Below are 13,272 nucleotides of genomic sequence, written 5' to 3'. Positions count from 1 at the left end.
TTAATCAGGTTTGTAAAATAGCATTTTTCCATCTCCGCAATATTGCAAAGACAAGGAAAATCCTCTCGCAGAGTGATGCAGAAAAACTAGTTCATGCGTTTGTATCTTCTAGACTAGATTACTGTAATGTGTTATTAGCAGGAGGTCCAAGTAATTTGCTGAATAGGCTCCAGCTGATCCAAAATGCAGCATCGCGAGTGCTGACAGGAATCAGCAAGAGAGACCACATCTCTCCTGTGTTAGCGGGAACGAGGAGCGTGAGATTGACAGACGGATCGGTGCAGCGTCCGCAGTTATGCGGTCGATGTACCGGACCGTCGTGGTGAAGAAGGAGCTGAGTTGAAAGGCGAAGCTCTCGATTTACCGGTCAATCTACACACCTACCCTCACCTATGGTCATGAACTTTGGGTAGTGACCGAAAGGACAAGATCGCGGATACAAGCGGCCGAGATGAGTTTCCTCCGCAGGGTGGCTGGACGCTCCCTTAGAGATAGGGTGAGGAGTTCGGTCACCCGGGAGGAGCTCGGAGTCGAGCCGCTGCTCCTTCACCTTGAGAGGAGTCAGCTGAGGTGGCTAGGGCATCTGTACCGGATCCTCCTGGACACCTCCCTAGGGAGGTGTTCCAGGCATGTCCCTCCTCCCTAGGGAGGTGTTCCAGGCATGTCCCTCCGTAGGAGACCCCGGGGAAGACCCAGGACACGCTGGAGAGACTATGTCTCTCGGCTGGCCTGGGAACGCCTCGGAAGAGCTGGCGGAAGAGCTGGCGGAAGAGCTGGCGGAAGAGCTGGCGGAAGAGCTGGCGGAAGAGCTGGCGGAAGAGGTGGCGGAAGAGGTGGCGGAAGAGCTGGCGGAAGAGCTGGCGGAAGAGCTGGCGGAAGAGCTGGAGGAAGAGCTGGAGGAAGAGCTGGAGGAAGAGCTGGAGGAAGAGCTGGAGGAAGAGCTGGAGGAAGAGCTGGAGGAAGAGCTGGAGGAAGAGCTGGAGGAAGAGCTGGAGGAAGAGCTGGAGGAAGAGCTGGAGGAAGAGCTGGAGGAAGAGCTGGAGGAAGAGCTGGAGGAAGAGCTGGAGGAAGAGCTGGAGGAAGAGCTGGAGGAAGAGCTGGAGGAAGAGCTGGAGGAAGAGCTGGAGGAAGAGCTGGAGGAAGAGCTGGAGGAAGAGCTGGAGGAAGAGCTGGAGGAAGAGCTGGAGGAAGAGCTGGAGGAAGAGCTGGAGGAAGAGCTGGAGGAAGAGGAAGTCATCTCTGCTAAGACTGCTGCCCCCGGTTCCGGATAAGCGGCGGACGATGGATGGATGGATAAATTCCTAATGATACACATCCCTAGTTATGAGCAGAGGTGTACAGTAACTAAGTAGATGTACTTCGTTACACTACTTAAGTAGTTTTTTTGAGGATTTGTACTTGCGTTTTTTTAAATTAGGACTTTTACTTCACCACATTTAAGTTACAAAATATACTTTTACTTTGTTGCTTTTACATTTGCCACTTCGTTACTCGTTGCAAATTAAAATAATCAAAGAATTCTATTTTGCAAGAAAGACAGTTTATTTTTGGTGTTATATTCTATACCACATTTCATTCACCTGAAAGTGAAATAAAAGAAACAAGGGAAGGATCATTTTTGGTTGTGTTGCTTCTTTTCATGCATACTATAAGATACTTGTACTTTTACTTTTGATACTTGAGTATTTTTTCACAAGATACTTTTGATACTTAAGTACATTTAATGTGAGCTACTTTAAGACTTTTACTCAAGTAATTTTCTTATGGGTGACTTTAACTTTTACCAAAGTCTTTTTCAGTTATGGTATTTCTACTTTTACTTAGTTACTTTTTTCAAGTACTTTATACACCTCTGGTTATGAGTGATGACGTACAGTATAACAGGCTGAAGATACAACAGCTCAGAAACACATGAAGGTGGCGCTTTGGATTTAACGGTCCTAAGATGCGTGCCATCTCTTCATCCGAGAGTCTATTTGGCAAAAAAGGAACCTCACAAAGATGTCAGTAAGTTGTCCAGGATAAGCCCCAAATCTTGATTTCCTGTGGTTGCTGAGGCCTGGAAACAGCATGTTTAGGGTGGACTGGGTTACTACACTGGGATCCCAGGACCTAACAACATTAGGAAGAGGAGATGCAGCAAAAACAGTTCATCCAAGAAATTTTTGAATTTAAATTTGAAGATTTTATTTCGAACATGCATGATAAAAAAAGCGTACACAAAAGTGAAAAAACATAATATATATATATATATATATATATATATATATATATATATAATGTGTATGTATGTATGTATATAAATAATATATATATGCACTTCATATAATAATAGTTCACGGATCCACCAACGTGCTCGAAACGGAGTAGGATTGAAGTAACCACTTCTTACATCTAAAACACCCATACCGACTTTAATAACTGTTCAATATAGTGATATAATACTCAATTATATCTATATATAAATGTGGTCAAAATCAAACAAATCAAGTGTGTCTCCAGTGGTTGAGAAAACTTGTTCAGATGGGGTTGAAGAGGCCTGGATGCAGAGGGAGGTGAAGGACAGCTGTGAGAGGAAGGGACGTGTGTCTTTCTTACCCCCCACCAGTGGACTGGGTCTGGTCCAGTGGGGAGAGGGGGAAGATCTCTGGAAACTGACACTTCTTTTTTCAGTCTCTCTCCAATTGTTGTCTGTGTTGTCTGTAGACTGAGCTGTCCATCTTCCTCTGCCAACAGTTCTCCCAGTGCAGACACTGGTTTTGGATGCTGAAATATAGAACAATATATATATATATATATATATATATATATATATATATATATATATATGGCCATCTCCCTGACAATCATCATGGAAAAAGCAACACAAAAATAGTAATTTGGTTAATACGACAGGTAACAGGATTCTGCCTTCAAATTTGAACTAAGTTTACATATAGCAGTGCTGTTTGAAAGTGAACCAGATAAGATACATTTTTAATGTTTTGCACTTTAAGAAGAGGGAATTTGTGTGATCTTTGTAACCGGCATTATGAATGACCCTTATGGCTCGTTTTTGCAGCATTGATAGTGAACCTTCACTTGGTCACATATGACAGCAGCTTCACTGCTGTCTTCTCTTTTCCGTTTAATCCTGCCGCTGTTTTTTGGTCCTACAATGCCTCCATCTGGACAAAAGGCGCAAAGCCCATGAAACATATAACAACAAAATCAGTGAAACTGACAGGATATCAATCCATTCAATCACACAACAAAAGTGACTGTGTACTAATTTGATTCGGTATCACTTAAACTGACAACAGCTGAAATATTTCCAATTTAATAAGTCAGTCATCATTTGTGTGTGCAATTAGAGTTCATTGATACAGATAAATGAGCTTTTATTCTGAGGGTTAGTAATGATAAAGAGGAGTTTTTATTTGTGTCTCTGACTGACACAGTAATACACAGCAGTGCGTTCAGTCGCTGTCAACACTAGTCTTAACATACAGGTCTTTATGTTAAGAACACTATTTTTCATAACATAATAGGAATCCATGTGAATATTATCGCATGGATCGCTTAAATCCTTGTCATATGGGAGACATACGCTTTCGTAGGTTATAATGAGCAGAACTGAGATATTACTGCAAAAAATGTCATGCCTAGAAATAATGTGTTGAGTGCTTGTACAAAAATATATTTTCCCTGGAGGTTTTACAAACTTTATTGGGCTCAGGTGTGGTCCCAGAAGTACACATGGGGGAGAAGTAACTGTTCATATGTTGAGTTCAAGTGGTATTATTATAGTTATTTGTTGACCCATCAAAGCAGACAAAGTCATCGTCTTTGTGTGTCCACGTGCAACTTGACAGCTTACTCCAGAAGCACTAAAAGTACAAAATATAGCTCGTCTGGCTGTATATAAACTCTCTATGGCTTCCAATATTCCCCCGTCTTCTTCCCAAGAATAATCTTTAAAACCTGTGTGTATTTCTGGCGGATTAGTTTTCATAAATTTGCAATAAATATCTATGATTCATAACCAAAAGAATTATTTTAAACTTCAGAAAATTGACATGTTCATACAGACTCACTGCTCATACATACCAAGATTATGTGGACATTTTATAGTTAAATATATTAATCTTGTTTGTCTTGAAAATAGGACGGATCAGACTGCTATTAAAACTGACCAAGCTAGATTAGTATGTTTTAGCTGTTCAAGGAGCAGGGATATTAAATAAAACCCTGAATAAAAATCCTCCAGCTGTTGACGGCCCCAGAATATCTGAGTATGGATGTCACGCTCATTTTAAAAGGTTCGCCTTTCTCCCCAGAGGGTTTCAAAATTCTTTTCCTCAGATGAAGAGCTGTAGAGAAACATATAATGAAGCAGCTCCAGTGTTGTGCATGCTTATGGAGATCAGAGATACTTTTGAGAAAGCAACTCTTCTTCTAGTTGAATAATGGTGAAAATACAAAGAAAATACAACTACATTCATTCTTCAGTGAAAGGTGTTCGCCTCTTAAAATGTTTTTGTTTGTAGTTATCCCCTTAAGATAAAATCTTGATCTACAATAGATCAATTTGAGTGAAATCCCTTTTCAAAAGTTTAAATTGAGCACACAGAGTCTTTGACTTCAAATGCCGTGTGCTTCCAAGGGAAAAAGCAGAAAGAAGAAGAGGTGTACCTGGTGGTACAGTGGAAAATCAGTTACTAGTGTGTGCAGTGTGTCTTTTCTTGTGCAGGCTGTGACCTTGGACATCAGTTGTTTGCATGGAGCATTGGGTTAATCCGCCACAAAATACAGAAGGTGCCCAATAATGATAAGGATGTGAGATGTGCAATCAAAAGAAAGCATTCATTTTTTTCTGTTATATTGTGTTTTCTCTCTCCCTTCAATATCAGTGCAGGAGCATCCTTGAGTTAAACTTCAACATCCATTCATCCATCCATTTTCTATACTTGCTTTATCCTTCGCAGGGTCACGGGGGTCTGCTATCCTATCTCAGCTCATACAGGCGAAGGGGAGGGGTTCACCCTGGACAGGTCGCCAGTCTAGCACAGAACTGCAACATTACTTGTCTAATAAAAATACATTTCTAGGGAGTGTAAATATTCAGCTCTGGACTAATGGACAAAGCTGATGTGGTCCAATGACTGCCGTGAAAGCTTGTAGGGAAAGTTTTAAAATCTTGGGATGCATCAGTTTGTCAGGTTGAAGTTAAGCAACATGAATGAGACAACCTCAATATGGCTAGATTTTTTTTTACAAGAATAGGCTTTTATCTTCCCTGATGGCATGGGCATTTTCCAATATAACAATGCCAGGATGTATCGGGCTCAAATTATGAAAAAATAGCTTAACCCCTCTGATAATCTTATACGTATATATGGAGTGGCCCAGCTCTCCCATCATCAACATAAGAGATTGGAGAAAAATGTACGCAAAGCTGGATTAATAAGCAAGTTACAAACCGCAAGTTCTGCAAGTTCTTCTGGTTCTCTAACATAATGTTTGCCTATTTGTGAGTGTAAATTATAAATGCGCTTTATGTTACCAAAGCTGTCAGTTTCTAATGCATCCATCTGTTGCTACTGTCTGATAACGATTTCTGTGTCTTTCCACTTATGTTATTATAAAAAAAAAAACATTATTTTGGAAAACCTTCCTCTAATTTGACCCCAAAGTCACTGAAATCCAAAACAGAGATGTTACATTATGAAAAGTGGTGGGGAAACAAAAAGAGATGAGTAAAAACAAGAGCAAAACAAAAGCAAGAACATTAAATGTGATGTTTTTGGATCAGTGTGCATTAAGCAGCTTATGATGGATAAAACATGTTCAGCACCACAGACAGTCTGATCATCACCTCCAAAAAAACAAACAAAACAAACACTGTGACCATAATTTCACTAAAACAAAGTTGGCGGTTCCAATTCCAGTCTTTACTCTAGATTTCCACTTGGGTCTTAATAATAATAATAATACATTTTATTTATAGGGCACTCAAGGTTGCCGTAAAACAACAATACAGTCAATAAAATAATTAAAACAGACTCATAAAAAATATAAACAGACAACTGCACAGAACCCGTAGCAGAGCAGCCACAAACAGGAGGAACATCAGGTCTCATATGCCAGTCTGGGACTTGAAAAGGGAGAAGGAGTGAGTGTTCCTGAGGTCAGGGGGGGAGGGAGTTCCAGAGATGAGGGGCAGAGTGGCTGAAAGCTCTAGACCCCATGGACTGGGGGGACGGTGAGGTTGATGGAAGAGGCAGACCTGAGAGACCGGGTGGGGACATTGATGTGAAGGAGGTCAGAGAGGTATGGGGGAGCGAGGTTGTGGATGGCCTTAAATGTATGGAGGAGGATTTTAAAGTTGATCCGGTGTTTGATGGGGAGCCAGTGGAGTAGACGGGAGTGATGTGACTGTATATGGGATATATGGGAAGGACAGACATTTCAGACCAAAATACAGTATTAATGCATCCCAAAGAAGATTAAAAAGAGATTTTAACCTAGTTCCAGATTTGTATTTATTCATGTATTTTTCACTGCCATTGGTTTTACTAAGAAATGTCAGCTCACTTGCCTTATTTTCTCCATGCTGCTATAATTTTACCATACAAATATATTTGAATGTTAAGAACACTAGTCCTCACTGCTGTGATATGGCTGTTTAACCGTTTTGAGTGTCTGTTCAGTTAGTTCATTTTTAACTGGTCATCAGATGTGCCTGCATGAACCCTTGAATGAGAACAAACACAAGGCTTTTATCTGGAACCCTTCCTTTAAATGAAAAAAACCTCCTCAGCAATTCACAGTTTGGATGTGTTCCATGCGTAAGGATGACATAACCATGATAAATACGCCATTACATACACAATTTGGAAAGAAGCATCAGGATAATACTTAATAAGAATAGAAAAAAAGAATGAGAAGCTTTATTATCATTGTACAGTATACAACAAAATTTCGTTGGGCAGCATCCTCCAACCTACTTGCAATTTGCCTTATCTGTCTGTATGTGATATAGTTGAATCGGGCTATTATTTAAAAAGGAATAGAAGATCATTCTATTTGTTATATATATATATATATATATATATATATATATATATATATATATATATATATATTTATATTTATATTTATATATATATATATATATATATATATATATATATATATATATATACACATATTAGAACCGTTTTACACATATAACATGTGACAGCAAGTGCTTAACTGGTCTGTAGCTTAACTGGACTGCAAGTTTGCAGTTTGGGGGCAATTCTGATCACACACAGAAAACCTGAGGTCTCTGGGACAGTGCAAGTAAATAATATACATGTACATAATACAAAGTATAATTCTTGTTCCCAACAGGTGCTGCTACACATTATCCTGAATATTACACTGCAGGTGTTTTTCAGAGTTGGACTACAAACATATGCACCAAATTTACGCAAAATTAAACAATGTATGGCTGAGTTACAGCCATTGACACAGTCTGGGTCCCCACAATATTGTTTCTGCCCCTCTCCAGGGGGGGTCCAGAGAATTTTCTGGTGGGGGGCACAGGGGGTAACAACAATTTATCTGTTCGGGTACCCCCAAAAGTAACACAAATAAAGGCTGCCACTGATCACCCACTTCAATATTTCCTTCAAGTCTGTGGCTGAAGGTGCTCCTCATCCTCATCCTCATCAGTTCACCATTTAGGGGGTGGGTGGGATTGTCCATGATGGCTGCAGCTTCCTCCTTGTCCTTTTTTCCGCCACCACCTCCAGACTGTCCAGGCTGCTCCCACTACAGAGCCAGCCTTCTTCACCAGCTTGTTGAACTTGGCTGCCCCTGCCGCGCTGACGCTGCCCCCCCAACATGCCACCGCAAAAAAAAGAGGGCACTGGCAACGACGGTCTGGTAAAATAGCCGCAGCAGCCTGCTACAGACATTAAAAGACTGTAGCCTCCTTAAGAAGAACAGCCGGCTCTGCCCCTTCTTGTAGCTCAAGCTCAGTGTTCTGTGCTGTCATCATTGCTGTGTAATATATAGTATAAGTATAGTATACGGTCTGAGTCGATCCATGAATGCGAGCGGAGGTAACCTAAGTTACAATAAATAATTTAATATAGCATGAATATTGTGAAGAGACAATGGCCACTACGGTGTTTTCCTTTGTTATAGAATAAATAAAACAGTGTATTTGACATAGTCAAATTTGTTCTTTCTGAAGAAGCTGGGTCCATGGGACACTGGAAGGGAGAGGACCCCCCCCCCCAAAAAAAAATCTCCCTCCAAGCAAACTTCAAAGCTTGCTTATAAAAAATTTCAAGGGCAAACCTTTTTAAGTGCAGCAGTCTGGTAAATTGTGTGGTAAAATTAATTATTGTGACCTACTTTGGAATCTTGGAGATTAAAATGCTGTAACATAATGCACCCTTTAACATATGTTTTAAAAGCCAGTTTAAAACGTAAGAAATTGATGTTTGACTATGCGAAATTGTGCAGAGCATTAAGCTTATTTTTCCTCTCTGGACCAAAGCTGAAAAGATAATCCATATGAGACGTCATCCCTCATCTCTGGAATAGACAGTCCACTTCTGATCTCAGTTTACACTCTCAAAGACCCTCATACTCAAAAAAGAAACCAATTCATGTAGCTGCTGGCATGTGAGCAAGGAAATTTCTCTCTTTAGTTGATTTTTCTCCCACAAAGAAACTCTAAATTCCCAATAGCCAAGAATCTGCACCGAGCCTGTCGTCATGAGTCTTAAACAGCCTTGCATCTTTCTCAGAGGAGGAAATAAGAGACAAGTAAGTCAATATGGCTTTTATGTATATTAAACATGCTGTGTGCCAACTTTGAATTATTTTCAAAGTTTTGAAATGGAGACTCTGAAACACAAGAGTTAAGTTTGTTTACAATTTAATATTGTCAAATGTATTGGTTTAACTGAAAAATAAATATTTTGTTTCAGTAATATTTTGGTTTTATGGTCAGTACTTCTTAAACACAGTTTCTTAAAAATCTCATTTTGTGTGATCTGTTTAGTTTATATTTTGACAATATTTGACAAAAATATCTGAGGCTGAGTCTGAAGCTGTAATAAACATGAATGCAGACGACATGTGAGATTGATTCAATGTCACAGATTCAAAGTTAAACTCATTTTTCACATTTTCATTCAGCAAACCACAGAAATGGAAAATTATAGACTCAGCCTGAAATGTACACATACACAGTATAAGTTGTTTTTTTTTTACCGTAACATAGCCACACAAAATAAATACTTGTTAAAAGAGCATATATTTACATTAATAGCAATATTATGAATCTTAAAAAAAAATAAAATAAAACTGAAAATGATGGATGAATGGAAAAAGGTCAGGAAAAAAATGTGACACAAGGTGTATAACACATGGCATTTATTTACTAGCTTTTGTCTAGCTTTAAATTATTGTTAAATAATTATAATGTCATTTTTAAAATGTTAAATTGATTTTATTTGATTTGATTTGATTTGATGTTAAATTATTGGAAATTAGACCAGCTTATTCAATAGAGACACAGGCAACTTTTTTTCTTTTCTCCATTCTGAGGTGCATATTTACATATGACTAGACATCCAGTTTATGGATTTTTGCAGAAGTAACTAGAGCTCATGACCAGACACTTTGATATTATTGAGTATCAAAGAGTTTGTGAGTAATGGATTTTTAGATGAAAAAAGCTCTAATACATTTAAAATACATGGTCAAAGTATATTTTTGGAAGCAGTGAAGCAAACTAACATCAGTCCATGATGTTATCCTTATTATTGTTTTGCAGTCGAGAAACCTCACACACGATGAGATGGAAGGTAAATTTCTGTCTTTCTTTTCTTTTCTTTTTTCCCACATGCACTTGTTAGGATGTTCAAATTTTTTATGATTTTATAACAGAATGCTGTCTATTCCCCTGCATCTGTATGATTTGTAGAGTTGCGTGAGGCTTTTGTAGAGTTTGACAAAGACAAGGATGGCTTCATAAATTGTAAAGACCTGGGGAACCTGATGAGGACTATGGGTTACATGCCAACTGAAATGGAGTTGATTGAACTGGGCCAAAACATCAACATGAACTGTGAGTATTCTCATTGGATATAAAAGTAGATGTTTTTAAGGAACATGTAACATATGCAAAAGTATTTTACTTTTACACACTAAACATTTAAGTGCATTCCATCTTCAAGACTCTGTCTTCAAGAAGCGGTGTTTTTAAGCAGAATAATTACATCATAATCTCACTATTACCGACTACCGTTTCGTTGTCTTGTCTTTATGTTTATCACAGTGGGGGGACGAGTGGACTTTGAAGATTTTGTGGAAATAATGACCCCCAAGCTTCTGGATGAAACTGCAGAGATGATCGGCTTGAAAGAACTCAAAGATGCGTTCAAAGAAGTGAGCTCTACATACAGTACTTTTGCCTTGTACAGGCTGATGTTTGACAACTCATAGTGGATGTCAAATGAACTGCCTGTAAAAGCATTGATCTCCCTGTCATGCAGTTTGATATAGATGGTGATGGCTCCATCACATCTGAGGAACTAAGACTTGCCATGATAAAGTTATTAGGCGAACACACCAGCAAAAAAGAAATTGATTCAGTGGTCAGAGAAGTTGACAACAATGCAGATGGAAAAGTTGACTTTGAAGGTAAATTGCAAGTGGTCAAAGAAACTACACTCACAAACACAACACAACCAAGCTGATTAAAAGAGTATATATATATATATATTTATTTAATTTGTTGGGTTTTCCATCAGGTTTTTTTATGTAAATTGTTTTCAGCCCATTGTAAACATGCAATGATGTCGTTAATAACGATGCTGCTGACTGTCTCCCCAGAGTTTGTGAAGATGATGTCAAAGAAATGAGGACAACAGAGTGATGCTGAAGAGGATGGTTTCTCCAATCTGTTGCTGACATTAGCCTCCTCATTGTGAATCATTTGACTTTTTTATAACTCTTATGATGCTCAAAGATTTTAGGACAAAATAGTTTTGTCATCTATCAAAGGCAAATAGAAAAGAACTTGAATTTGCTAGTTAAACGACAAGTCTGTGCGAGGGGTGGACTGTGGGGAGGAAGAGGGAAGCAGATTCTCACTTAACTTCCACTTCCACATAAAGTAATAGTTCATAGTTCAAACTGGTTCCTTTTTCTTCTCATTTTCTGTACCATTGGCTATATTATTGACTAAAACCTGTGTCCGTCCTGCCACTCTCAATGTACACATAGAAGGAGGTACATAAATCCTCTGAGACTTATTTCCTCTTGTTCTCTTGTAATATTCATTCCACTGTCTAAACAATGTGAAAACGATATTTTTCACAATATGTCCTCCCTATAAAACTGTAGTGATGGCTCTACACAGCCAAGGCTGAGGTGATTCCATCACATTTCAGTAGTTTGTGCTCCACTTTAAGTTCATGAATACCAGTGAGTGTACAAGACACTTTTTATTTGCTTAAAATTTTGAATAAACCATGCATGTGGATCCAGTGCAGACAAAAATGTAATAAAAGGCTATCAGTATCTATCAGTCTGAGAGTGCTCATCACTGCCCTCTGCCATCCCTAAAAGGTTTAGCTGACAGCCTCAGGTGGGACTTTGGCCTTTAATGTGATCTGGAATTACATTCAACGTCCTGGAAGTGACAGCTGGAGGTTAATAGAAAACTGCTATCACTTCTTCACCTCTCATGTCTATGCCTCACTGATATGTAAGGGTGTCTCACCGTCTATGTATATTGTCTATAGTGTTTTCTCCATATTCCCTGTTCCGTTTCCAATAAGCCACATCATTCCCACTTGTGGCTGAGGCCTTTTCTCCATATTAAGCTTTTTGGTAGTAATTTGATATTAAATGAAGCAATCTGGTTACTAATGTAGATGCAACATTTATCGAACATCCATCAGAGTACATGACAAAAAAATCTAATTATGACATTTGGAAAACTCTTTGTCCCTCTGTCTGTCTGAGATAACATTTTGTTTCAGTTTGATTACTTTTGATAGCTTTCCAGTTTATTAATAACAAGGAAATAAAGGAAACTGATAACACATGTTTAACATATTAAAATGTATTAATAATATATTTGTGCCTACTTTCATTTTTTTTACCCCTTTTCCACCAAACTGGTTCCAGGGCTGGTTCTGGGCCATGTTCTGAGTTTGGAACCGGGCTTTCTGTTTCTACTGACAAAGAACTGGCTCCGGGCCAGAAAACCGGTTACAAGGTAGCACCAACTCTTTGCTGGGCTAGAGGAAAGAACCACTTACGTAAGTGGAGGGGGTTGAGTTATTAAGACCAACAGCAATAGCGAGACGGTGACATTTTCAAATAAGCAACAAATTAATATTGATGCAGCAAAGCAGCAGTGGCCTGTAGAGGACACAACCTGTCTTTTAGCAATATGGTCCATGCGGACCAAGTCCGAATTAGAGCAAATACTGTACGTTGTTGTTGCTTCAACTTTCGCACCAATGCCAACGCAGCAACGTAGCTGACGTTTGCAGTGACGTAAAGACGCGGCTCCCCTTAGCACCCCGACCAATGAATAAGTAAACCGGTTCTGAGCTGGTTCGCAAGTTGAACGAGTTGTGAATCAGCAACAGCACTGGCCCGGAACTAGCCCTGGAACCGGTTTGGTGGAAAAGTGTTAACAGATATTCTCTTTTAATCAGTTTCATCTGTACCTATGTATGTTTATTTTTGCAAAGGATAAAGCAGGTATAGAAAATGGATGGATGGATGGATGTTTTAAACCAAAAACATTCACCACAGTTTTTGAAGATTTCAAACATGCCTTTGTCTTTCCAACAATTTAAATGATTCAATAATTAGTCTACCAATTTTCATTTGTATTTATTTCTTTTATTTGATTTTTTTTAATTAATTTTCTATCCTTTTGGTTTCCGATTAACTTTTTAATTGATTTTTCCTGAATACTTTTTCCACAACAATTTAACATTCCTTTGGGTACATGTAAAGTATTATTTAAAACAATAATAATAATAATTATAATAATCAAAGCTGTAAGCAGCATGAACGGGCCCTCGCGCTTGCAATTTTCACCAAGGTCAAGGACTCAAAACTAAGTCCGATGACTCTTTATATCAAACCATTCAAAAAATATGGCAGAAAATAGGAACTATCAAATATCGACCAATCAGAAGAAGGGGGGGGGGGGCTAATTTGCATCAATTATGGTCAAGGACTCAAAACCGAGTC

General features: G+C 38.8%; 1 protein-coding gene across 1 annotated transcript; it reads left to right on the top strand.

The window, feature by feature from the left end:
* Positions 1–8,566: 8,566 nt before the first annotated feature.
* cabp5b (calcium binding protein 5b) lies at positions 8,567–12,133 on the top strand. The gene is made up of 6 exons (XM_061711489.1): positions 8,567–8,808; positions 9,824–9,854; positions 9,974–10,117; positions 10,328–10,437; positions 10,545–10,692; positions 10,885–12,133. Exons 1-6 carry the CDS (start codon positions 8,758–8,760, stop codon positions 10,911–10,913), a joined length of 513 nt encoding a protein of 170 aa, XP_061567473.1. The 5' UTR covers positions 8,567–8,757; the 3' UTR covers positions 10,914–12,133.
* Positions 12,134–13,272: the final 1,139 nt, after the last annotated feature.

Source organism: Cololabis saira, chromosome 21 (assembly GCF_033807715.1).
Source record: "Cololabis saira isolate AMF1-May2022 chromosome 21, fColSai1.1, whole genome shotgun sequence".
NCBI lineage: Eukaryota > Metazoa > Chordata > Actinopteri > Beloniformes > Belonidae > Cololabis > Cololabis saira.
Note: the sequence above shows the minus strand (reverse complement) of the source record. Positions and strands in the feature narration are given on the sequence as shown.